Source organism: Antennarius striatus, chromosome 12 (genome assembly GCF_040054535.1).
Source record: "Antennarius striatus isolate MH-2024 chromosome 12, ASM4005453v1, whole genome shotgun sequence".
Taxonomy (NCBI): Eukaryota; Metazoa; Chordata; class Actinopteri; order Lophiiformes; family Antennariidae; genus Antennarius; species Antennarius striatus.
Window position 1 is genome coordinate 6281950 of NC_090787.1, and position 24869 is coordinate 6306818.

The following is a 24869-nucleotide window of genomic DNA, read 5'->3' on the forward strand; positions in this document are numbered from 1 at the left end:
CATGAGAAGAACCGGTCAATTCATTGACCTGCACAGACACACATGGAAAACCACACCAGGAGGCGTGGCAACATGGAGACAAAACACTGGACGAGGTGGGCAGAAGAGCACGTTTGGGTCTGCCTGGTTTACCTATAACTGTCAGGTTAGCCATTGAAGGAATGCCTTTGGCCTCCGCCTTAATCTGGCACGTGTCATCTAGAGTAACTTCCTTCATTTCTAGCACGTGTTTCTTTCCATCAGCGTGGATGAGAACGGTTCTGCTCGGATGAATCTTGACGTCGTTCTTGTACCAGGTGACGGGGACGTCCCCGTGAGAGAGCTCCAGCTCAAAGCGAGCCGTTTGGCCTTCCTTTACAGTTTGGTCCTTTATTGGCGAGATAAATTTGAGCCTGATACCTAGAATTGTGTTAATAAAGCATATATGTGTCATTCAGCCATGTCACTGATATGGTGATAACAGTGTTTGTGTTGCTTCTGTCCAGCTGACCACAACACTTACCCTCCACTGTGAGTCTGGCCGTCGAGCTTTTACCCAAAACCTCAATGGTGTATTTGTCCTCATCATCAAACTCACAGCAGTTTATAATCAGCATGTGCTTCTTTCCATCATCAATGATGTCATACTTTTGGTCTGGGGTGATGATGTCACCCCCCCTGTACCACATGACCTTAGAGACATCCTTCGTGATGGTGCACTCAAACTTAGCCTGTTTCTTTTCAGGCACAGAAACGTCTTTCAGCGGTACAACGAAGTCCATTTCAATTTCTGGTTTAAAGAGCAGCACAGGAACATAATATCAACAACTGTACACATGACAACAATGCAACAACAACACAACAACGACACAAGACAACAAGACAGGGGGCCAATGTCTGACGAGGCCCCTGCAGCTCTGGGTTGCATCAGTGTTTGGTGCTAATGACCCAGTTCTCCCACGCGTTCACATGGAACAACCAGAGGGCAACTCACTGAGTTCCCTCCGATCTGATCCTAAAGAGAACCAAACACATTCTCCCTCCAGTTCAACAACACTGTTGGCCCTTGACCTTCCTGGTTTCTCTTGAAGTTGTGCCTGATGAAGGTCGACACGCTAAAACCAAGGAGACTGTCCTGGAAAGATGGAACATCTTCCTTCTCTTCATCTTCAGGTCTTTGGCTCCGTGTTGGTAACATAAACATACTGGTGTGCTCTGAAATCCAATGAAATCCCTTCCTTTTGGTAATGCTTTTGTGTTGGGACGTGATTATTGGACGAGTGATGTGATCAGGAACATAAATTCTCACCACTACATGTAGCTGTAACATAACTTCAGCACAAAGAATCAGCACAAATACATCACAGACATCACAACATGGTTCCACTGATGGTCAGCTCTGACCCAGCACCAGACAGGTCGCAGTGCCGTCTGGACATACTGGGAATGAAAGGAGAAATGCCACAGAGCTAACTGCTAATCCTTGGAAATGCTGCCACTGCGTGACTCCAGTACTGGAATGGAAGAAGGTCCTCACCTTTGACATTGAGCATCGCACTGGTGATGGCGTTCAGAGCCTGGTAGGACACCTCCCCGGCCTGATCCAGTTGGCAATTCTTCAGCATGAGCTTACGCACCCCAGCTTCCATTTGAATGTCACATGTCTGGTGGAAACGTTTATATGTCAGACAAAGTGTGGCTGTAGAAAGACTATGAGATGTGTGTGCGCACACTTACTGGGGATCTGGTCAAAACCTCGCCTTTGAGCTTCCACTCTCCAGGAACATCCTCCTCAGAGATCTCTGTCTCAAACATGGCATCTTCCTTCTCAGTCACCTCAACGCTGGCCAAGGGCTTCAGGACCTCCGCCTCTCGCTCTGAGGAAGGTCTGATGTTAATATTCATGCACAGGAACTGATTCAAAGGTCAGTCAAGTAGGGAGATGTATCAACCTCCTAGCGTCAGCTTAGCGGTATAGATGCGTCCCTCCACCTCCATGGCATACTCTGCTACGTCATCAGGCTGACAGTTCTTGATGGTGAGCGTCAGATCTTTCCCATCTTTCTTGATCTCGACCTTGTCGGATGGAATGATCTCCGTTTCTCCTTTGAGCCATTTCCAGTTGGGTGTGTCCTTGAAGAGTTCACATTTGAACGTAGCGGCAGCCTTCGGTTTCACATGCTGGTCCCTCAGTGGTTTCACAATCCAGTCCTTTATGATTTCTGTTCATTAAAGCATTTCAGACACAATGTTCATCATTAGTATATCGAAGAACATCTTTTGCATAAACAGATATGAAGGGCAGAGTTCTATTTTCTGTCAAATCTACAGAATGTATGTGGACACTTTCAAATCCTTGAAGGTCTTGTACTGACATGCTGTATAATTTGCTTTCATCAGAGACTCACCAATGACTTTAACGTTGGTGGAGGTCTTCACATCCTCCTGGTTGGCAACCTCACAGGAGTAGGCTCCAGAGTCCTCCTCGGTGGAGTTCTGGATGGTCACTGCGTGCTGCATACCGATGATGTTGATCTGGATCTTGCCTTCCTTTCTCTTCAAGATTTGCCCGTCCTTCTTCCATATCACGTCTCTCTCTTTGTTCAGCTCACAAGTCATGTACATCGGCTGACCCTTCAGGGCCGATGTTTCCTCCTCCAGCTCCTTCAGCCATTTAACAGGAAGCTCTGTAAGACAGGTGTAGTTGTCACATATCGTTCTGGAGGACATCATATGTCTGTGTGATTGATCACGCCTTACCTTCAACAATCAGTTTGGCTGTACAGGATATCTCCTTGCCGGCATTTTTAGCCACGCAAGTATATTCACCAGTGTCAGACAGCTGGACGTCGATAATGTGCAGTTTTCGATCTTTGCCGTCAGACATGAACTTGTGCTTGGGGCTCTCACGCAGATTACTGCCATCTTTCATCCATGAAGCAATGGTGGTAGAAGGAGACACCTCACATTCAAACACAGCAGACGAGCCAATCGACTCTGCTTCCTGCAACACAATGTCCTGAAGCTTCTTGATGAACTTCAGAGGGACGGCTTTGAGCTTGAATCCTCCGAAGGGGTCCTCTGGTGGTGGGGTACCTCTTCCTCCAGGTCGGAGGCCACGGCCTCGGCCTTCCCCAGGTGACGGCGTCTGCTTGGCTGAAATACAAATGAAAGAGTGTGACACTCGTCTCTCAGCGAATGGTGACGTTCCTGTGGATTCCCTGAGACTCACGCTTCAGCCCTCTGCCTCGTCCTCTGCCTCCTTCCTCTGCTGGCTGTCCCTCTGCTCAGGAAAGATAGACACTCATCAGCTGCATGCTTTGTAACCACAAGTCAATGTCTTCATAGACTGTCTGGAATGTACAGGAATTGGACTGGACAAACAATGAGGAATGTACACCATGAGGAGATGGAGTAATGGACAAAGATGAAGAACACATTGACCAATGGAACCAGAGAAAGAACACGTGACACAACAGAGGTGACAAGAAACAGGACGATGGTGTCAAACGTGCCAACAGATGATTGGGACTAGTTTATGTTTGGGGTGATGGGAGGAATGGACAGTGATGAGGCGGGGCATGACGGCAAGGGTTTTCTCAGGTGCCACCCTCCTATTGGAGCTGCCACCATCTCACCTCTCCTGGTCACCCCTGGAACCTCCAGAGCACCTTCTTCTGCTCCACCTTCCCAGTCCTCAGAGCCATAACTTTCACTAGGGACGAGCTCCCAGCCCCAGGCCTCCTCTTCCTCTTCCTCCACCTCTTTCTCTGCTGCAAACTCCTCCTCAAACACCTCCTCCTCTGGCTGGGTGGCAACCTTCTTCATCTGAACCGCTCCAGGAGAAACCTCCTTCACAAGAGGAATCTGTCCCTTCCCAGGCTTTGGTGGTTCTACTGGCTCCACTGGTGAAGGCTTCTTTGGCACTTTCTTGAGGGCCACAGCTTCAAAAGACTCTTTGGGTGACTCGGTTTTAGGAATCTTCTTGAATTTATCAACACTCAGCTTCTTCTCAACAGGCACCAAATCTTCTTTAGGCTTCTCTACTTTAGGAGATGGTTTCTTCTCAACCTTCCTGAGTTGCTCCATTGGCTTCAGAGCCACTTCTTCCTTCTCTTCTTTTGCCTTAGGTATGACAGTTTTCTTCAGCTGGAGAGGCCTGGTCTCCTCAGGAGCCACTTCATGTTTCTCAGTGGACACTGGGATAGGAGTAACTGTCTTCTTTGCTGGAACGGCTTCTACCTTTTCTGGCTCTTCAACTTTCTTTGGCAAAGCCTCTGGGATCTCAGGTTTCTTCGGCCTGGCCACTGTCTCTTGTTCTTTTGGTTTTTCTGCTGGGCTCCTGATCATTTCTGGTGCTTTCTTCTCAGGCTCTACCGTGTCTTTGGAAGGCCTGGAGAAAGGTTTCAGTTTAATGCTTTCAGATTCCTGTTCCTGTTCCGGGATTTTCATCTTCTTGGGGAGTTCTTTGACCTCCTCAGGTTCTTTCACTGGAGTTTTCCTCTTTTCGACTGGTGTTGGCACCTTGGCTGGGGTCTCCTTTACCTCATGAGGAGCTTTTTCAGGTTTCTTACGAGCTTCTCTGGCTTCCATGTCTTTGGGAGTCCTCTCTTTCTTCAAGAAAGGCCCAGCGTCTCTGTCCGGCCTCTGTTTCGTATCTGCCTCTGGTTCTTCAGCTGCTTTGAGAGGCTTTTCAAACGATTTTAGTTTAACTGCCTCTGGTTCCACTTCATCTGAAGGTAACTTCTTCACTTTCTTCAAGGCTGCAGTAGGCATAAGCGGCTCCTCTGGCTTTGACACCCTTGGAGTTGTCTTCACAGAAATCTTCTCTGGTTTCTCGTCTTTAGGACTGGGCTTCTGGCGGGTCCACACATCTTTCTGAACATCTTTCTGGTCCTGCTCTTCAGGCTTTATGACTTCTGGCTTTTTAACCACATCTGCTTTCTCTTGGGGTTTCCGCTCCTCTGCAGGTCTCCTGGTGATGATCTCCATCTCAACAGCCTCTTCTGTATGAACCATCTCCTCCACGTTGTAGACTGTTGTCTTGGTGACCTTTAGAGGCTTCTCCTCCTCTTCAGCCTCTTTAGGTTGAACTGATGGAATCTTCTTCAGTTTAATAATCTCCTGTTCGTTTTCGACTTCCTTTATGACTTTGGTCGTTTTCCTCAAGGTGGGAATGTCAAATATTTTGTCTTCTTCCAGCTGAATTTGAGCTTTTTTGAGGCAGTAAAGGTTTAACATTTAATGAACACATACTTTACAATTAGAAAAAAACAAACAAGAAAAATATCTTCTTTGGATACACAGGTAGATCAAAACAGACTAATAGTAACAGTAAACACAAAAGACACAGTGGAGAAGACAACACAGAAGCACAGGTGTTCACATATGCAATGTGTTCCCTATAAAACACAGAATTAGCACTTAACCCTTCAGGGTCCCAACTTTATTGTCTTAATATGTGAAAGTGAATTTAAACTTTAAGTCTGCAGTCGGTATCACCGTGACTGAATCAGGAGGCCGGTCTTAAAGCAGCTTATGGGTGTGTGAGTGTGGAATCAGGGCTCCTACCTTTCTGGACTCCTCCGGGGGCTTGGACAGGTCCCTTGGTTTCATCTGACACAAAGGTGCAGAGAGTCAGTCACCAGCACAGTTACTAATTAGAAACATCAGTCTGCTGATTGAAGCCGACGGAAGCCTCAACTGAAACGCTTGACATCAAACACGCCTGTGAGGATTACTCCAACGGAACACGGAGGACAAGCTCTAAAGTGTATCTGAGATGCAAAGCAACATAGCCCAGTATGACGTGTGAAAAAGCATTACAAGAAAAGATAAAGAACTGAATCAAGTCATGTTCCAGGACAAACGTGGCATGCTCGAGTGTGATTAAGAACAATCACCAACAGGGGGCAGTACAACAACAGTGAGACACAAAGGGGGTTAGATAGTAACCATTTCCATGAATTAGATGTGATAAACATGAGAGACAAAGCTCCTCCTCAGTCCTCCAATCAGCTCTACCTGTCTCAGGAGAGATGGTTTCTACGACTGCTTTTGGTTCTTTGATAACCGTCTGGGTCGGTTCTTCTGCTTTCCTGACAGGTTGTGGTTTGGTTGCTTCAAGAATGAAAAGAGGGAAATGAAGCCAAACCAAACACCTCTCCTTCACACACCTGATGAGGCTTTAGGGTCTGGATACCTGCTTCTTCTGGTGGTGAGAACCTCTTCTCCAATAGTTTGCTCCTGTCACTGACTTCGGGTCTTTTGACAGCTTCTTGTATTTGAACTTGTGGTTTGCTCTCTTCAAGCACAAAGTAAACAGCAGATGTAACAAGCAGTTCCCCACAAAACACCACATTGCAACTGTTAAAGGAACTGCTATTATCCCTGAGTCACAGCCACCCAGCTCGATCTCTTTCATAGCGCCTCACTTTGACTCCTTCCTAAAATGATGTCATTCACCAAAAACATCATCAAAGAATCCTATTTTTCCATGATACCTTTGCACAAAGATGACGTTCTGAATGAACGCCTTTGACCAAACACATAGAAAATCAAAGCATGTAGAGAGAGGTGCTGGCTACCTTCTGGTGGAGAGACCAGCTTTACTGCCTTCTCTTTGGCTTGAGGTGCTGTTTCTTTCTCCTTCATGGGAACTTGGAAATAAAAAGATAAGATAGTCAGGAGCAGGAGGAGGAAGAGGTGAGGACTGAACCATGCAAATCACAAAAAATACCTCAAGTCACCAATTTGCATTTAAATATTGAAGAGATATCCAAACCAAAACCCCACCTCTCCTACACTGTGATGGACAAACATTAAGTGCAACAATCACAACAAACCAAATGACAAAAGAGGATGAGTGAAACTCAACGCGGAGAAGTAAAACTGTGGTGGTTTAGAGATCAGAAGCCAGCAGAGACTATCTAAGATGATAATGTGAAGATTGTGCACAATCAACACGTTTGTGCGCCAACAGATGAGTGCTATGACATGACGTCCTCCTGACATGATATGAACCTAAGGACTCCTTCAGACGATGGAATGCACAGAAATGTGTGGTGCTCAGATCACAAACACGTGCTCTGTGACACAGAACATGTTCTGTCTATACCTCTGACCATCTCATGTTCTCCCCTTCCTGGCTCCAAAGACAAAAACCTCATTTCTAAGATGGACTGAGCGTCTCCTTCCTTCCTGCTCACAGATTCAGTGTCTTGTGTTGGAACGTGCCATTCTTCCGCTGTCTGTCTTTCTTCCTTGTGCGGTGGAATGTCAGCTGTGTGGACCTCAGTCCGGACTCTATCTGGTACTGATGGTTCTGTGGGCTCATGCCAGCCAGGATCGGCTTTGGACTGGTACATCTCATCGGGGCTTCTCCTTTCTTTTAATTCTAGCTTTTCTTCTTGGAGGATTTCGTCTTTCTTTATCACTGCTTCCGTACTCTCATGTTCTGGGGTGAAGCTTTTCTTCCGTTTCTCTAAAGCCTCTGGAACCATTCTGGACTTGTTTGGTTGACTTTCTTTGTGTTGGGCTGTCAGTCTTTCTTTGGGGTCAAGTATGGCTCCATCAACAGAGACCAATGGCCCCGCCTCCTTAATGTCAGATGACACCTGTGTAACTACCTCTTTCATTTCCATTTTGTCTTGGGGAATTTCTCTTATATCATGTCTTACTTTCATGTCATCTACTTCCACTGATTCTTTAGATGCCACATCAGAGGCTTCACACAAATTGTGTCCCAGTTTCCTCTGTTCTCCTTCATTATGATCAGGTGTAGCTCTTTTAAATTGAACTCTGTCTGTCTTGACCTGAATGTCTGCTTCGATATTTGATTTATGCCCTTCACTCAAAGCCTGTTCTGGAAACACCATTTTTCCTGTAATGGCAGATTTTTCTGAAGTATCTTTGACCAGCAGTAGTTCTTTGGGACTAGAATCTACTCTGCTGTCTTTGCCATAATGTATTTGACCCCTGATGTCTTCACTATCATTCAACTTTGGCATACTTCTTGTGTACTTTTTAGTGTAAATATCTGCCCTTCTTAAAGTAATGTCTTGTACCAGATCATCAGGGGAGGTATGAATTTGCAGAGTCTCTAATAAAATACCCTGCTCTTTGTCATCCATTGTTTTTGAAGGAGTTTTTTCTTTTATTTGATCTTGTGTTTCTGCATTTGGTGTCTCACTAAGAAAATCATCGTTATATTCTTTGCTTGTCCTCTGAATACCTTCAAGTATCAGCTGTTGTTGGTCTGTTGCACTGTCTGCTTCAGGACCAGGGGTCCTGTCGTATGTACCTGTTAAAGCTACCCATTTGGCCTGGGGTTCAGTTTCCTTCTGTTTTGAATTATCACAAAGCATCTTGTCAGTTTTAACTTGACCTGTGACGTTTCTTACATCAGTTTCTTTATCTGTCGTCTCTTCAGGTAAAATGTCCACACCGGAGCTGGCAGACTCTGGACTTGACAGTCTTGTCTTAAAAGCTTCATCGGATTCATGAATGGCTTGTTTCCTGAATGAAACATCTTTGACATGCTCAGGTTGAACAAATCTCTGGACAAGGTCTGATCTTCCTTTAACATCTGCGTTTTTCAATGTCAGAGGCTTTTCAGATGCAACCTCCGTCCCTGGTGCCCCTGATCCTGTCCTCTGGAACTGTTCCTGTTTTATTCCTGTAACATCTAACAGACTAACGTTACCATTCTTATCATTAGTTGTGACGGTCCTGAGCTGAACTTGGTCAGGGAAGATTTGCCCACCTCTATCCAACCTTTGGCCTTCCTGTCTACGTGACTCTAGCACCTCCGACTCAGTGTGTTTGGTGTCTGTTTGCTCTGCCAGAGGAACAGCTATCATGGTGTGTGTTGGTTTTTGTAGCTCTTTTGTTGGAATATTTGTGGTTTGTTTAACGTCAGCATGACTTTGTGTAGCAGCTAACAGAGGCTGCTGGTCTGATACGTGTGGTTTGAACATTGACATGACCTTTCTTTCAGTTTGTTCCTGTTTGTCAGATAATGTCCCAGAGCCAATCAGAGTTAACCTCTCTGCTTTAATGCTGTCTACTTCCGACTGATGTTCTTCAAGTTGAACATCTTTTGAACTCTTTTGAGACTTCTCTAGAGAAATGTCATTAGATGTATAAACATCTTCTATTCTTGATGGAGCTGCTTTCAGCAGCTCATTAGATTCAGTTAACGTATGGAGAGTTTCTAATTGAACATCTCCATGTTTCACTAGCAGGGACCCTCCACATGCAACCTTTATCACCGGCACACCTGATATTGTCCTCTGGACCTGTTGCTGTTTTGTTTCAGGTACACGTAATGGAGCAACATGCCCATATTCATCCTTTACCAGTGTCTTGGACTGGCCCCCCTCTACAGAAATGTCTTTACTTTTTCCTGTTGCCTGACATCCATCGTTCAGAGGCTGTGATCTCCTTGTTTCGAAATTTTCATTTGTAATTATCTTCTGATCTTCTGTTGGAGTTTCTCCTGTGTTTGGTGAAATGTGTTCTGACTCGTCCTTGTCCTTCAGGATGTCTGTGACCAGTATCTGTGTAGGTTTCATTTCTTCAGCTGGAAGAACTGTGACAATCTGGTCCATTACTTTACGTTTTATATCTGGCTGACTGGTTTTGTCTGTAACTTTCTGGTTCTTGACTTGAACTGTTCTATTTTTTGATGCATCTGAGGTATCATCTATTATGATATGACGTTTTTCAGATGCTGCCTCCACATCTGGCACCACGACAAACATTCTTTTAACTTGTTCTTGTTGTGTTTCTGTTATTTTAAGTGGGGTGACATCACCATACTGATGTTTGACTGTTGCCCCTTCAGCCTGAATTCCTTCAGATATTCTTTCAATGGGCAGTTTTTCTTGATGAGGTGTAAAGGAAACACCTCGTCTGATTTGTTCTTGACTCTCTCTTCTCTTCACTGGAGGTCTTTCAACAGCTTTGTCTGTACTGGCATCAGCTGTAATCTGGGCTGTTTCACCTGATTGCAGGTCTACATTCTTTTCTTGAGCAATATGATCTAGTTTTTTACCATTGTTATCTTCAGCTGTAGTAACCGTGAGCTGGTCTTGTTCAACTAGAATCCATGATGGTTTGATACATTTCTGATCTAGTTGTTGTGGAGACTCGGATTCCTTCTTTGCTTTTTTACTTCTGTCCTTGAGAGGAATTGATTCCATTGTAGGAACATCTTCTAATATGAAAATTTCCTCATCAACATCTGGACTCTCTATTTTCATTGGAGCTAATTCTAATTCCTCATAGATATCTTCTTTTGAAGGTAGAGCTGATATCTTTAATTTCATTTTAATTTGTTCTTGTTCTGATTTCTTCATTCTGAGAGAAGTAACACCTGAAATTGTATCTGTATTTGTGCTAAATGTTAGCTGGTCTTGTTCAACTACAATCGTTGGAGGTTTGGTGAGGCCCTGTTCTTGTTTATGTGAAAATTCTGATTCCATCTTTGCAGTTTGATCTCTGTCCTTCAGGAAAACTGGTTCTATTGTAGGAATACCATCTAAAATAGAAGTGTCATCGCCAACTTGAGGAATTTTTTCTGAAGCTGCTTCTACTTCCTTAAATGTTTGGTCATTGGAATGTAGAACTGGAATCTTTGATGGAATTTGTTCCTGCTCTGATTTCTTCTTTCTGACAGGAGTTGCGTTGCCAGTTGTATCTTCAGCTGTGCAAACAGTGGGCTGATCTCGTTGAACCAAAATCTCTGGTGGCTTGGTAAGTTTTAGTTCTGGTGTTATAAGTGATTCTGATTTCTCCTTTGCTTTATGATTTTTGTAATTCGGTTCCATTGACTCATTTGCAGGAACACCTAACTTGGAAACTTCCTCATTGATGCCTGTGAACTCAATTTTCTCTGAAGCTACATCTAGCTCCTCAGATATGTTATCTCTTGAAGGAAGAACTGAAGTCTTTGATTGAATTTGTTCCGGTTCTGAATTTGTCTTTTCCAGAGGAGTAACTTTAAAAGTATTATTTTTAGCTGTACTAACAATTACCTGGTCTTGTTCAACTAGAATCTGTGGAGATTTGGTCAATTTGTGATCTAGTATTTGTTTAAATTCTGGGACTTTTCTCAGTTCTCCATCTCTGTCTTTCAGAGGAACTGTGTTGTCTGTAAAGTCGTCTAACGTCAAAATTTCCTTACTGACATCTGGAAATTCTATTGTGTCTCCATCTAATTCTAATTCCGTAGATATTTCCACTTTTGAAGGAAGACTTGAAGTCTTTGTTTCAATCTGTTCCTTCTCCGATTTGGTCTTTTTCAGTGGAATAACTTTAAAAGTTTTATCTTTAGCTGTAGTAATTGTTAGCTGGTCTTGTTCAATTAGAATCTTGGGAGGTTTCACCAATTTCTGATCTGGTTTTGGTGGAGATTCTGAGACTTTCTTTGGTTTTTGATCTCTGTCCTTGAGAGGAACTGTGTCCTCTGTAGAGTCGTCTAACCCCACAGTTTCCTCACTGACATCTGAAAATTCAGTTTTGTATCCATCTAATTCTAATTCCGTGGATTTTTCTACTTCTGAAGGTAGACTTGAAATCTGTGTTTTAATGTGTTCCTGCTCCGATTTGGTCTTTTTCAGTGGAATAACTTTAAAAGTTTTATCTTGAGCTGTAGCAACCGTTAGCTGGTGTTGTTCGATTAGAATCTTGGGAGTTTTTGCCAATTTCTTATCTGGTTTTTGTTCAAATTCTGATACTGTCTTTGGCTTTTGATCTCTGTCTTTGAGAGACACTGTGTCCTTTGTAGGGACGACTAACTCGCAAATTACCTCACCGATGTCTGGAAATCCAGTTTTGTCTCCAACTTCTTCTAATTCCGTTGATATTTCCTCTTTTGAAGCTAGACTAGAAATCTTTGTTTTACTTTGTTCCTTCTCCGATTTGGTCTTTTTCAGTGGAGTATCTTTAAAAGTTTTATCTTTAGCTGTAGTAAATGTTAGCTGGTCTTGTTCAACTAGAATCTTGGAAGGTTTGGCCAATTTCTGATCTAGTTTTGGTTGAGATTCTGAGACTTTCTTTGGTTTTTGATCTCTGTCCTTGAGAGGAACTGTCTCCTCGGTAGAGTCGTCTAACCCCATAGTTTCGTCACTGACATCTGAAAATTCAGTTTTGTCTCCATCTAATTCTAATTCCGTAGATGTTTCTACTTCTGAAGGTAGACTTGAAGTCTTTGTTTTAATTTGCTCCTGCTCTGATTTGGTCTTTTTCAGTGGAGTAACTTTAAAAGTTTTATCTTTAGCTGTAGTAAACTTTAGCTGGTCTTGTTCAATTAGAATCTTGGGAGGTTTTGCCAGTATCTGATCTGGTTTTTCTTTAGATTCTGAGATTTTCTTTGGTTTTTGATCTCTGTCCTTGAGAGGAATTGTGTCCTCCATAGGAACAACATCTGACTCACAAATTTCCTCAACGATGCCTGGAAATTCAATTTTGTCTCCATCTACTTCTAATTCAGTTGATATTTCCTCTTTTGAAGGTAGACCTGAAATATTTGTTTTAATCGGTTCCTGCTCTGATTTGGGTTTTTTCAGTGGAGTAACTTTAAACGTTTTATCTTTAGCTGTAATAGCTACTAGCTGGTCTTGTCCAACTAGAATCTTGGAAGGTTTGGCCAATTTCTGATCTGGTTTTGGTTGAGATTCTGAGACTTTCTTTAGTTTTCGATCTCTGTCCTTGAGAGGAACTGTCTCCTCGGTAGAGTCGTCTAACCCCATAGTTTCCTCAACGATGTCTGGAAATCCAGTTTTGTCTCCAACTTCTTCTAATTCCGTTGATATTTCCTCTTTTGAAGCTAGACTAGAAATCTTTGTTTTACTTTGTTCCTTCTCCGATTTGGTCTTTTTCAGTGGAGTATCTTTAAAAGTTTTATCTTTAGCTGTAGTAAATGTTAGCTGGTCTTGTTCAACTAGAATTTTGGAAGGTTTGGCCAATTTCTGATCTGGTTTTGGTTGAGATTCTGAGACTTTCTTTGGTTTTTGATCTCTGTGCTTGAGAGGAACTGTCTCCTCGGTAGAGTCGTCTAACCCCATAGTTTCGTCACTGACATCTGAAAATTCAGTTTTGTCTCCATCTAATTCTAATTCCGTAAATGTTTCTACTTCTGAAGGTAGACTTGAAGTCTTTGTTTTAATTTGCTCCTGCTCTGATTTGGTCTTTTTCAGTGGAGTAACTTTAAAAGTTTTATCTTTAGCTGTAGTAAACTTTAGCTGGTCTTGTTCAATTAGAATCTTGGGAGGTTTTGCCAGTATCTGGTCTGGTTTTTCTTTAGATTCTGAGATTTTCTTTGGTTTTTGATCTCTGTCCTTGAGAGGAATTGTGTCCTCCATAGGAAAAACATCTGACTCACAAATTTCCTCAACGATGCCTGGAAATTCAATTTTGTCTCCATCTACTTCTAATTCAGTTGATATTTCCTCTTTTGAAGGTAGACCTGAAATATTTGTTTTAATCGGTTCCTGCTCTGATTTGGGTTTTTTCAGTGGAGTAACTTTAAAAGTTTTATCTTTAGCTGTAATAGCTACTAGCTGGTCTTGTTCAACTAGAATCTTGGAAGGTTTGGCCAATTTCTGATCTGGTTTTGGTTGAGATTCTGAGACTTTCTTTAGTTTTCGATCTCTGTCCTTGAGAGGAACTGTCTCCTCGGTAGAGTCGTCTAACCCCATAGTTTCCTCAACGATGTCTGGAAATCCAGTTTTGTCTCCATCTTCTTCTAATTCCGTTGATATTTCCACTTTTGAAGCTAGACTAGAAATCTTTGTTTTACTTTGCTCCTGCTCTGATTTGGTCTTTTTCAGCGGAGTAACTTTAAAAGTTTTATCTTGAGCTGTAGCAACCGTTAGCTGGTCTTGTTCAACTAGAATCTTGGGAGTTTTTGCCAATTTCTTATCTGGTTTTTGTTCAAATTCTGAGACTGTCTTTGGCTTTTGATCCCTGCCCGTGAGGGGAATTGTGTCGTCAATAGAGATGTCCAAGTCACAAATCTCCTCACTGACATCTGGAAATATAATTTTGTCTCTATCTACTTCTAATTCTGTAGATGTTTCTACTTCTGAAGGTAGACTTGAAGTCTTTGTTTTCATTTGCTCCTGCTCTGATGTGGTCTTTTTCAGTGGAGTAACTTTAAAAGTTTTATCTTTAGCTGTAGTAAACTTTAGCTGGTCTTGTTCAATTAGAATCTTGGGAGGTTTTGCCAATATCTGGTCTGGTTTTCCTTTAGATTCTGAGATTTTCTTTGGTTTTTGATCTCTGTCCTTGAGAGGAATTGTGTCCTCCATAGGAACAACATCTGACTCGCAAATTTCCTCAACGATGCCTGGAAATTCAAATTTGTCTCCATCTACTTCTAATTCCGTTGAAATTTCCTCTTTTGAAGGTAGACTTGAAATCTGTGTTTTAATCTGTTCCTGCTCCGATTTGGTCTTTTTCAGTGGAGTAACTTTAAAATTTTTATCTTTAGCTGTAATAACTATTAGCTGGTCTTGTTCAACTAGAATCTTGGAAGTTTTGGCCAATTTCTGATCTGGTTTTGGTTGAGATTCCGAGACTTTCTTTGGTTTTTGATCTCTGTCCTTGAGAGGAACTGTCTCCTCGGTAGAGTCGTCTAACCCCATAGTTTCGTCACTGACATCTGAATATTCAGTTTTGTCTCCATCTAATTCTAATTCTGTGGATTTTCCTACTTCTGAAGGTAGACGTGAAATCTGTGTTTTAATCTGTTCCAGCTCCGATTTGGTCTTTTTCAGCGGAGTAACTTTAAAAGTTTTATCTTGAGCTGTAGCAACCGTTAGCTGGTGTTGTTTGATTAGAATCTTGGGAGTTTTTGCCAATTTCCTATCTGGTTTTTCTTCAAATTCTGAGACTGTCTTTGGCTTTTGATCCCTGCCCATGAGGGGAATTGTGTCATCAATAGAGATGTCCAAGTCACAAATGTCCTCACTGACATCTGGAAATATAATTTTGTCTCTATCTACTTCTAATTCCGTAGATGTTTCTACTTCTGAAGGTAGACTTGAAGTCTTTGTTTTAATTTGCTCTTGCTCTGATTTGGTCTTTTTCAGTGGAGTAACTTTAAAAGTTTTATCTTTAGCTGTAGTAAACTTTAGCTGGTCTTGTTCAATTAGAATCTTGGGAGGTTTTGCCAATATCTGGTCTGGTTTTGTTTGAGATTCTGAGATTTTCTTTGGTTTTTGATCTCTGTCCTTGAGAGGAATTGTGTCCTCCATAGGTACAACATCTGACTCGCAAATTTCCTCAACAATGCCTGGATATTCAATTTTGTCTCCATTTACTTCTAATTCAGTTGATATTTCCTCTTTTGAAGGTAGACCTGAAATATTTGTTTTAATTGGTTCCTGCTCTGATTTGGGTTTTTTCAGTGGAGTAACTTTAAAAGTTTTATCTTTAGCTGTAGTAAATGTTAGCTGGTCTTGTTCAACTACAATCTTGGAAGGTTTGGCCAATTTCTTATCTGGTTTTGGTTGAGATTCTGAGACTTTCTTTGGTTTTTGATCTCTGTCCTTGAGAGGAGCTGTCTCCTCAGTAGAGTCGTCTAACCATATAGTTTCCTCACTGACATCTGAATATTCAGTTTTGTCTCCATCATCTTCTAATTCTGTGGATTTTTCTACTTCTGAAGGTAGACTTGAAATCTGTGTTTTAATCTGTTCCTGCTCCGATTTGGTCTTTTTCAGTGGAGTAACTTTAAAAGTTTTATCTTTAGCTGTAATAACTATTAGCTGGTCTTGTTCAACTAGAATCTTGGAAGGTTTGGCCAATTTCTGATCTGGTTTTGGTTGAGATTCTGAGACCTTCTTTGGTTTTTGATCTCTGTCCTTGAGAGGAACTGTCTCCTCGGTAGAGTCGTCTAACCCCATAGTTTCGTCACTGACATCTGAATATTCAGTTTTGTCCACATCATCTTCTAATTCTGTGGATTTTTCTACTTCTGAAGGTAGACTTGAAATCTTTGTTTTAATTTGCTCCTGCTCTGATTTGGTCTTTTTCAGTGGAGTAACTTTAAAAGTTTTATCTTTAGCTGTAGTAAACTTTAGCTGGTCTTGTTCAATTAGAATTTTGGGAGGTTTTGCCAATATCTGGTCTGGTTTTTCTTTAGATTCTGAGATTTTCTTTGGTTTTTGATCTCTGTCCTTGAGAGGAATTGTGTCCTCCCTAGGAACAACATGTGACTCGCAAATTTCCTGAACGATGCCTGGAAATTCAATTTTGTCTCCATTTATTTCTAATTCAGTTGATATTTCCTCTTTTGAAGGTAGACCTGAAATATTTGTTTTAATTGGTTCCTGCTCTGATTTGGGTTTTTTCAGTGGAGTAACTTTAAAAGTTTTATCTTTAGCTGTAGTAAATGTTAGCTGGTCTTGTTCAACTACAATCTTGGAAGGTTTGGCCAATTTCTTATCTGGTTTTGGTTGAGATTCTGAGACTTTCTTTGGTTTTTGATCTCTGTCCTTGAGAGGAGCTGTCTCCTCAGTAGAGTCGTCTAACCATATAGTTTCCTCACTGACATCTGAATATTCAGTTTTGTCTCCATCATCTTCTAATTCTGTGGATTTTTCTACTTCTGAAGGTAGACTTGAAATCTGTGTTTTAATGTGTTCCTGCTCCGATTTGGTCTTTTTCAGTGGAGTAACTTTAAAAGTTTTATCTTTAGCTGTAATAACTATTAGCTGGTCTTGTTCAACTAGAATCTTGGAAGGTTTGGCCAATTTCTGATCTGGTTTTGGTTGAGATTCTGAGACCTTCTTTGGTTTTTGATCTCTGTCCTTGAGAGGAACTGTCTCCTCGGTAGAGTCGTCTAACCCCATAGTTTCGTCACTGACATCTGAATATTCAGTTTTGTCCACATCATCTTCTAATTCTGTGGATTTTTCTACTTCTGAAGGTAGACTTGAAATCTTTGTTTTAATTTGCTCCTGCTCTGATTTGGTCTTTTTCAGTGGAGTAACTTTAAAAGTTTTATCTTTAGCTGTAGTAAACTTTAGCTGGTCTTGTTCAATTAGAATTTTGGGAGGTTTTGCCAATATCTGGTCTGGTTTTTCTTTAGATTCTGAGATTTTCTTTGGTTTTTGATCTCTGTCCTTGAGAGGAATTGTGTCCTCCCTAGGAACAACATGTGACTCGCAAATTTCCTGAACGATGCCTGGAAATTCAATTTTGTCTCCATTTATTTCTAATTCAGTTGATATTTCCTCTTTTGAAGGTAGACCTGAAATATTTGTTTTAATCGGTTCCTGCTCTGATTTGGGTTTTTTCAGTGGAGTAACTTTAAAAGTTTTATCTTTAGCTGTAGTAAACTTTAGCTGGTCTTGTTCAACTAGAATCTTGGAAGGTTTGGCCAATTTCTGATCTGGTTTTGGTTGAGATTCTGAGACTTTCTTTAGTTTTTGATCTCTGTCCTTGAGAGGAGCTGTCTCCTCGGTAGAGTCGTCTAATCCCACAGTTTCCTCACTGACATCTGAATATTCAATTTTGTCTCCATCATCTTCTAATTCTATGGATTTTTCTACTTCTGAAGGTAGACTTGAAATCTGTGTTTTAATCTGTTCCAGCTCTGATTTGGTCTTTTTCAGCGGAGTAACTTTAAAAGTTTTATCTTGAGCTGTAGCAACCGTTAGCTGGTGTTGTTTGATTAGAATCTTGGGAGTTTTTGCCAATTTCTTATCTGGTTTTTGTTCAAATTCTGATACTCTCTTTGGCTCTTGATCCCTGCCCGTGAGGGGAATTGTGTCGTCAATAGAGATGTCCAAGTCACAAATCTCCTCACTGACATCTGGAAATATAATTTTGTCTCTATCTACTTCTAATTCCGTAGATGTTTCTGCTTCTGAAGGTAGACTTGAAATCTGTGTTTTAATCTGTTCCAGCTCCGATTTGGTCTTTTTCAGTGGAGTAACTTCAAAAGTTTTATCTTTAGCTGTAATAACTATTAGCTGGTCTTGTTCAACTAGAATCTTGGAAGGTTTGGCCAATTTCTGATCTGGTTTTGGTTGAGATTCTGAGACTTTCTTTGGTTTTTGATCTCTGTCCTTGAGAGGAACTGTCTCCTCGGTAGAGTCGTCTAACCCCATAGTTTCGTCACTGACATCTGAATATTCAGTTTTGTCTCCATCTAATTCTAATTCTGTGGATTTTTCTACTTCTGAAGGTAGACTTGAAATCTGTGTTTTAATCTGTTCCAGCTCCGATTTGGTCTTTTTCAGTGGAGTAACTTTAAAAGTTTTATCTTTAGCTGTAATAACTATTAGCTGGTCTTGTTCAACTAGAATCTTGGAAGGTTTGGCCAATTTCTGATCTGGTTTTGGTTGAGATTCTGCGACTTTCTTTGGTTTTTGATCTCTGTCCTTGAGAGGAACTGTGTCTTCGGTAGAGTCGTCTAACCCCATAGTTTCGTCACTGACATCTGAATATTCAGTTTTGTCTCCATCTAATTCTAATTCTGTGGATTTTTCTACTTCTGAAGGTAGACTTGAAATCTGTGTTTTAATCTGTTCCAGCTCCGATTTGGTCTTTTTCAGTGGAGTAACTTTAAAAGTTTTATCTTTAGCTGTAATAACTATTAGCTGGTCTTGTTCAACTAGAATCTTGGAAGGTTTGGCCAATTTCTGATCTGGTTTTGGTTGAGATTCTGAGACTTTCTTTGGTTTTTGATCTCTGTCCTTGAGAGGAACTGTGTCTTCGGTAGAGTCGTCTAACCCCATAGTTTCGTCACTGACATCTGAATATTCAGTTTTGTCTCCATCTAATTCTAATTCTGTGGATTTTTCTACTTCTGAAGGTAGACTTGAAATCTGTGTTTTAATCTGTTCCAGCTCCGATTTGGTCTTTTTCAGTGGAGTAACTTTAAAAGTTTTATCTTTAGCTGTAAAAACTATTAGCTGGTCTTGTTCAACTAGAATCTTGGAAGGTTTGGCCAATTTCTGATCTGGTTTTGGTTGAGATTCTGAGACTTTCTTTGGTTTTTGATCTCTGTCCTTGAGAGGAGCTGTCTCCTCGGTAGAGTCGTCTAACCCCATATTTTCCTCACTGACATCTGAATATTCAGTTTTGTCCCCATCTAATTCTAATTCTGTGGATTTTTCTACTTCTGAAGGTAGTCTTGAAATCCGTGTTTTAATCTGTTCCAGCTCTGATTTGGTCTTTTTCAGTGGAGTAACTTTAAAAGTTTTATCTTGAGCTGTAGCAACCGTTAGCTGGTGTTGTTTGATTAGAATCTTGGGAGTTTTTGACAATTTCTTATCTGGTTTTTGTTCAAATTCTGAGACTGTCTTTGGCTCTTGATCCCTGCCCGTGAGGGGAATTGTGTCGTCAATAGAGATGTCCAAGTCACAAATCTCCTCACTGACATCTGGAAATATAATTTTGTCTCTATCTACTTCTAATTCCGTAGATGTTTCTACTTCTGAAGGTAGACTTGAAATCTGTGTTTTAATCTGTTCCAGCTCCGATTTGGTCTTTTTCAGTGGAGTAACTTTAAAAGTTTTATCTTTAGCTGTAATAACTATTAGCTGGTCTTGTTCAACTAGAATCTTGGAAGTTTTGGCCAATTTCTGATCTGGTTTTGGTTGAGATTCTGAGACTTTCTTTGGTTTTTGATCTCTGTCCTTGAGAGGAACTGTCTCCTCGGTAGAGTCGTCTAACCCCATAGTTTCGTCACTGACATCTGAATATTCAGTTTTGTCCCCATCTAATTCTAATTCTGTGGATGTTTCTACTTCTGAAGGTAGACTTGAAGTCTTTGTTTTCATTTGCTCCTGCTCTGATTTGGTCTTTTTCAGTGGAGTAACTTTAAAAGTTTTATCTTTTTCTGTAGTAAACGTTAGCTGGTCTTGTTCAATTAGAATCTTGGGAGCTTTTGCCAATATCTGGTCTCGTTTTTCTTCAGATTCTGAAATTTTCTTTGGTTTTTGATGTCTGTCCTTGAGAGGAAATGTGTTATCTTTAGGGATTACTTGTAACTCGTAAATTTGATCACTGACATCTGGAAATTCGATTTTGTTTCCATCTATTTCTAATTCCGTTGATATTTCCTCTTTTGAAGGCTGAACTGAAATCTTTGTTTTAATTTCTTCCTGATCTGATTGAGTCTTTTTCAGAGGAGTAACTTTAAAAGTTTCATCTTTAGGTTTAGTAACTGTTAGCTGGTCTTGTTCAACTAGAATCTTGCAAGGTTTAGTCAATTTCTGATCGAGTTTTGGTGGAGATTGCGAGACTTTCTTTGGTTTATGGACTCTGTCCTTGACAGGAATTTTGTTCTCTGTATAGTCAACAAACTCACAAATTTCCTCACTGACGTCTGGAATTCCAGTTTTGTTTCCATCTAATTCTAATTCTAATTCCGTAGACATTTTCTTTTTTGAAGGTAGGCTATAAATCTTTGTTTTGATCTGGTCCTGGTCTGATTTGGTCTTTTTCAGAGGAGTAACTTTAAAGGTTTTATCTTTAGCTGTGGTAACTGTTAGCTGATCTTGTTCGACTAGAATCTTGCAAGGTTTGATCAATTTCTGATCTAGCTTTGGTGGAGATTCCGAGATTTTCTTTGGTTTCTGATCCTCTGTGAGAGGAATTGTGTCCTCTGTATGGATTACTTTGTCGTCTGTAGAGTCATTTAACTCACAAATTTCCTCACTGACGTCTAGATATTCAGTTTCGTTTCCATCTAATTCTAATTCTAATTCCGTGGACACTTTCTCTTTTGAAGATAGACTTAAAGTCTTTGTTTTAATTTGTTCCTGATCTGATTTGGTCTTTTTCAGGGGAGTAACTTTAAACGTTTTATCTTTAGCTGTAGTAACCGTTAGCTGGTCTTGTTCAACTAGAATCTTGGGAGGTTTTGCCAATATCTGTTCTGGTGATTGCTCATATTCTGAGACTTTATTTGGCTTTTGATTTCTGTCCTTGAGAGGAATTGTGTCCTCTGTAGGGATTACTTCTAACTCGTAAATTTGGTCACTGACATCTGGGAATCCAATTTTGTCTCCATCTACTTCTAATTCTGTTGATATTTCCTCTTTTGAAGGCCGAACTGAAATCTTTATTTTCATTTGTTCTTGATCTGATTTGGTCTTTTTCAGTGGAGTAACTTTCAAGGTTTTATCTTTAGCTGTAGTAACCATAAACTGGTCTTTTTCAACTAGAATTTTGGGAGGTTTGGCCAATTTATGATCTGGTTTTGGTGGAAATTCTGAGACTTTGTTTGGTTTTTGATCTCTGTCCTTGAGAGGAACTGTCTCCTCGGTAGAGTCGTCTAACCCCATAGTTTCCTCACTGACATCTGAATATTCAGTTTTGTCTACATCTACTTTTAATTTGGTGGATATTTCCCTTTCTGAAGGTAGACTTGAAATCTTTGTTTTAATCTTTTCCTGCTCTAATTTGGTGTTTTTCAGCGGAGTAACTTTGTAAGTTTTAGCTTTCGCAGGAGTAACTGTTAGCTGGTCTTGTTCGGCTGCAATCTTGGGTGGTTTCTGATCTGGTTTTTGTGGAGATTCTGAGATATTGGTTAGTTTTTTATCTCTGTCCGTGAGAGGAATTTTGCCGTCTCTAGAGTGATCTAACTCACATATTTCCTCACTGACGTCTGATAATTCAGTTTTGTCTCCATCTAATTCTAATTCCGTGGATATTTTGTCTTTTGAAGGTACACTTAAAATCTTTGTTTTAATGTGTTCCTGCTCTGATTTGGTCTTTTTCAGAGTAGTAACTTTAAAAGTTTTATCTTTAGCTGTAGTTACCGTTAATTTACTGTGTTCAACTAGAATCAGTGGAGGTTTGGTGACATCTCCTTGAAATGCTGTCATCCCAGATTGATCTGCTATCTGCCTCTGTTTGGTTTTGGGGGTGATTCTTGTCTCAATTATCTCTGTCTTTGAACCATCAGTAACAGATATGTCAGACATGTTGTCCTGTTCTTCCTGCTTGCTTATGATCTTGCCGTAGGGTAAAGATTTACTTCTTTTGCTGACAGTTTCTCCTTTCCTTTGATACATTTTCATGTTTTCTTCTGATTCTTCTCGTCCCACAACACTTTCTTCAGAGGATATCAGATTAGTCAGGGTTCTCTGAGCTCCTGCATTTACACGAATGGGGGGATGAAAGGCTTTGAGAAGTGTGAAGAAAAGGCACCATGAAGCAGTGCCAAGAGGTTAGGACATCATATAGAACACAAAGACCTTGAGTTAAACTGGACAAACACAAAGATCAAAAGACAGCAGCAAAACATGAGGATCAAGGTGTACCTCTGTCCGGTCGTGTTTCTGTAAGCTCAACCTCTGACTCAGGAGACAGAGCAGCAGGAATGGTTGGGGGGACCATCAGGACCTTGACGTCCGTTTCTTTTTGTTTGACGCAAGAAATTAATGTTTGAGAAAAGAAGAAAGAGGAAGGGGTAAAAAAAAGAACCCATTTGAAGAGACACACAAAGAGTATGAAGATAATGCTGCACAACGAGCATGAAAACGTTTTATGAAGTGATATGAAGAGACAAAATGAGGTTAGAATGATACATCTGTATAATACATCTGTATTTGCATGAGATTTTGAATAACAGAATAGACAGCACCAAAACACTGGGGTAACATGTAAGACATTGAAATTAAGATGGTCTGAAGTCTCTGTACCTTTGGAAACTGTTTGTGGAGAAATCTGTTTCTTCTCCAGTTTTGAGGGTTTTATCTGAACGTTTTCTGTTACAATATCTGTGCCTTGTCTTTTCTTTCCATCCAGCTGGGGCCAGACGGATTTGGGTTCTTCTTGGTCCAGAGAGACTCTTCCTGGTTTTGCAGTGGCCTCTTCAGTTGGGCTTGTCTCCTCAAGTTTGATATCTGTTAACATCTCTTTTTGTTTTACTTCAAGGGTCACGTCGACCTCAGTAGCAGGTTTTTCAGTAGGTTCCTTCCACTTTGATCTGATCATCCCACCAGATGCTAACTTCTCAGCTGCCTCATGTTTCTTTCCTGGTGCTGGTTTAACTAGATCTCTGTCTATTCTACCTGTTTTCACATCTAGAGAAACTTCTGGCTTGTCTTTAATTTTGACTTCTCCGGGCTTGAAGGTAATTTTTTCAGCTCTAATGTATTTCTGTTCTTTAATGCCTGATATTATTTCAACACTGTGACCAAATGATTCCTCATGGATGGGCTCTGGAGAAACCTCTGTGTCAGTTCCCAGCTCATCAGCTGGTTCTGTTGCTGCTAGACTGAAGATGGTTGAGGGTGTGGTTTTATCCGTCTCTGGTACTAAGGGGGCATCTTTTACTAACTCTATTTCCTCAGTTTTTCCTGTTTCCTGCTCAGTCCCTTTTCTCTCTTTTCTCATCGTCACTTCTCTTGTCTTTTTGACTATAACCCTCATTTTTTCTGGCTGAGTTCTGACTGATATACTGTCTCTGCACTCATCTGGAATTTCTGACTTCACTTTTTCTTGGCTATTTTTATGTTCCAGTTTTGTAGACTCTCCATCATATTCCTGGACCATGACAATAGCTTCTTCAGTTTTCGGGATGATTGTTCTTTTAGTTTGTTGGGTTTCCTTCTTCTTGTCAACAACAATTCTTTTATCTTTTTGGTTGAGCTTTTGTTTTTCACTTAAGATATCAACCTCTGATAAAGACACTGTTGATTTCTCAAGAGAAGCCACATGATCCTCGTACAAGACTTTTGCATGTTGTTCCATGAGCTCTCTGTGTTCCCACACCCCCTCCGTGGAGAACATTTCCTCCGTACCATAATAAATATCTTGCATCTTCTGAACTTCTTTCTTCCGCTCAACCTTTACAGCACTTGTAGGAGGTGGAGCTGCAGACATTTTAAGAAGGGTTGAAGAAGAGGCGTCATGATACGGCGCCAAGAGGTGATGACAAACATAAAAACAAGTGTTAGAAAGACAGACAGTATTTCAGGCTAATGCTTGAGGTGATCATCCACCTGCTGAGTATTAGCATCAAGATGTGGTTAAAGTACTCCATTCAGATGGTCTATACCTTTTTCTGGAGGAGATACTTTTTTCTGTTGCTCCATCTCTGCAGGCAAAGTCTTCTCAATCTTCTGAGTTTCTATTTCTTTTAAAGATTTCAGTTTTAATCCAAGATGTTGAAAGACCAGAAGACCATTTTAAGAGAAGAAAATGTGGACAGTTAAACATACATGAAATACCATAAATTTTAAGAAGAGATAAGACATTGAGCAATGGTGCAAGGATGTTATAAAACCCCTCGAAGACATTCTGTACACTTTCAATTAGCCAATGGCATCCCATTAAATCTTTAGAAAATGTACATCTGTAATACACTCAAAAAATGAAATGTCTTGTTGATGGTCAACTGATGCTCAGTTTTAAGTCTTAGGAACAAATTGTTTAGTTTTTGGAAACAAGACATCGAGTTCATTGCTGCCTGTGACACAAATCAACTTGAAAATGTGAAAAGAAGTGATTTCAAACAGAATAATTTCTCACCTTTGATTTCTCGTCTTGTCATGTCATTTTTGCTTAGAAATAACTAATTTGTTTTAATGTTCAAACAACAAACATCGCTTTGGGTTGACTCACAATACTTTTCTGGGGTTTACATCACATAAAATGAAAAAGTTCCCTGTTCATTCAAATGTTCATTCTTCATTCATAAAGTTTTGACATGTTTAGTTTAGAATTTGTTTGTGACTGGTGGAATAAACTAACATTTAATTTTTTTGAGTGTACGTTTAGATGAATGCGCCATGTGCTCTAAACTGACCAACACCAATGGTTCACATGCAAGAAGATACAGAGATGTAAAGAGTTGAGATCGGCCTCAGATGTACCTTTAGGAAGAGTTTCTTCTTCTACATCCTGTTTAGGTT

The 24869-nt window shown here is 40.6% G+C and overlaps 1 protein-coding gene across 11 annotated transcripts in view; it reads right to left on the minus strand.

The window, feature by feature from the left end:
- The window catches only part of LOC137604872 (titin-like), a 199834-nt gene that overhangs the window by 103160 nt on the left and 71805 nt on the right, over positions 1–24869 (minus strand). For 9 of the 11 annotated variants that reach the window (XM_068329062.1, XM_068329063.1, XM_068329064.1 and 6 more), the window contains 13 exons: positions 6567–6638; positions 6182–6283; positions 6004–6099; positions 5551–5595; positions 3618–5192; positions 3212–3262; positions 2740–3135; positions 2388–2666; positions 1932–2201; positions 1717–1856; positions 1517–1643; positions 503–769; positions 133–399 (listed from right to left, as the gene is read on the minus strand). In XM_068329062.1, the coding sequence (XP_068185163.1) occupies positions 133–399; positions 503–769; positions 1517–1643; positions 1717–1856; positions 1932–2201; positions 2388–2666; positions 2740–3135; positions 3212–3262; positions 3618–5192; positions 5551–5595; positions 6004–6099; positions 6182–6283; positions 6567–6638 (3687 nt within the window). The remainder of the gene's footprint in view (positions 1–132; positions 400–502; positions 770–1516; positions 1644–1716; positions 1857–1931; positions 2202–2387; positions 2667–2739; positions 3136–3211; positions 3263–3617; positions 5193–5550; positions 5596–6003; positions 6100–6181; positions 6284–6566; positions 6639–24869) is intronic. The other 2 variants (XM_068329068.1, XM_068329067.1) reach the window with 2 other exon arrangements.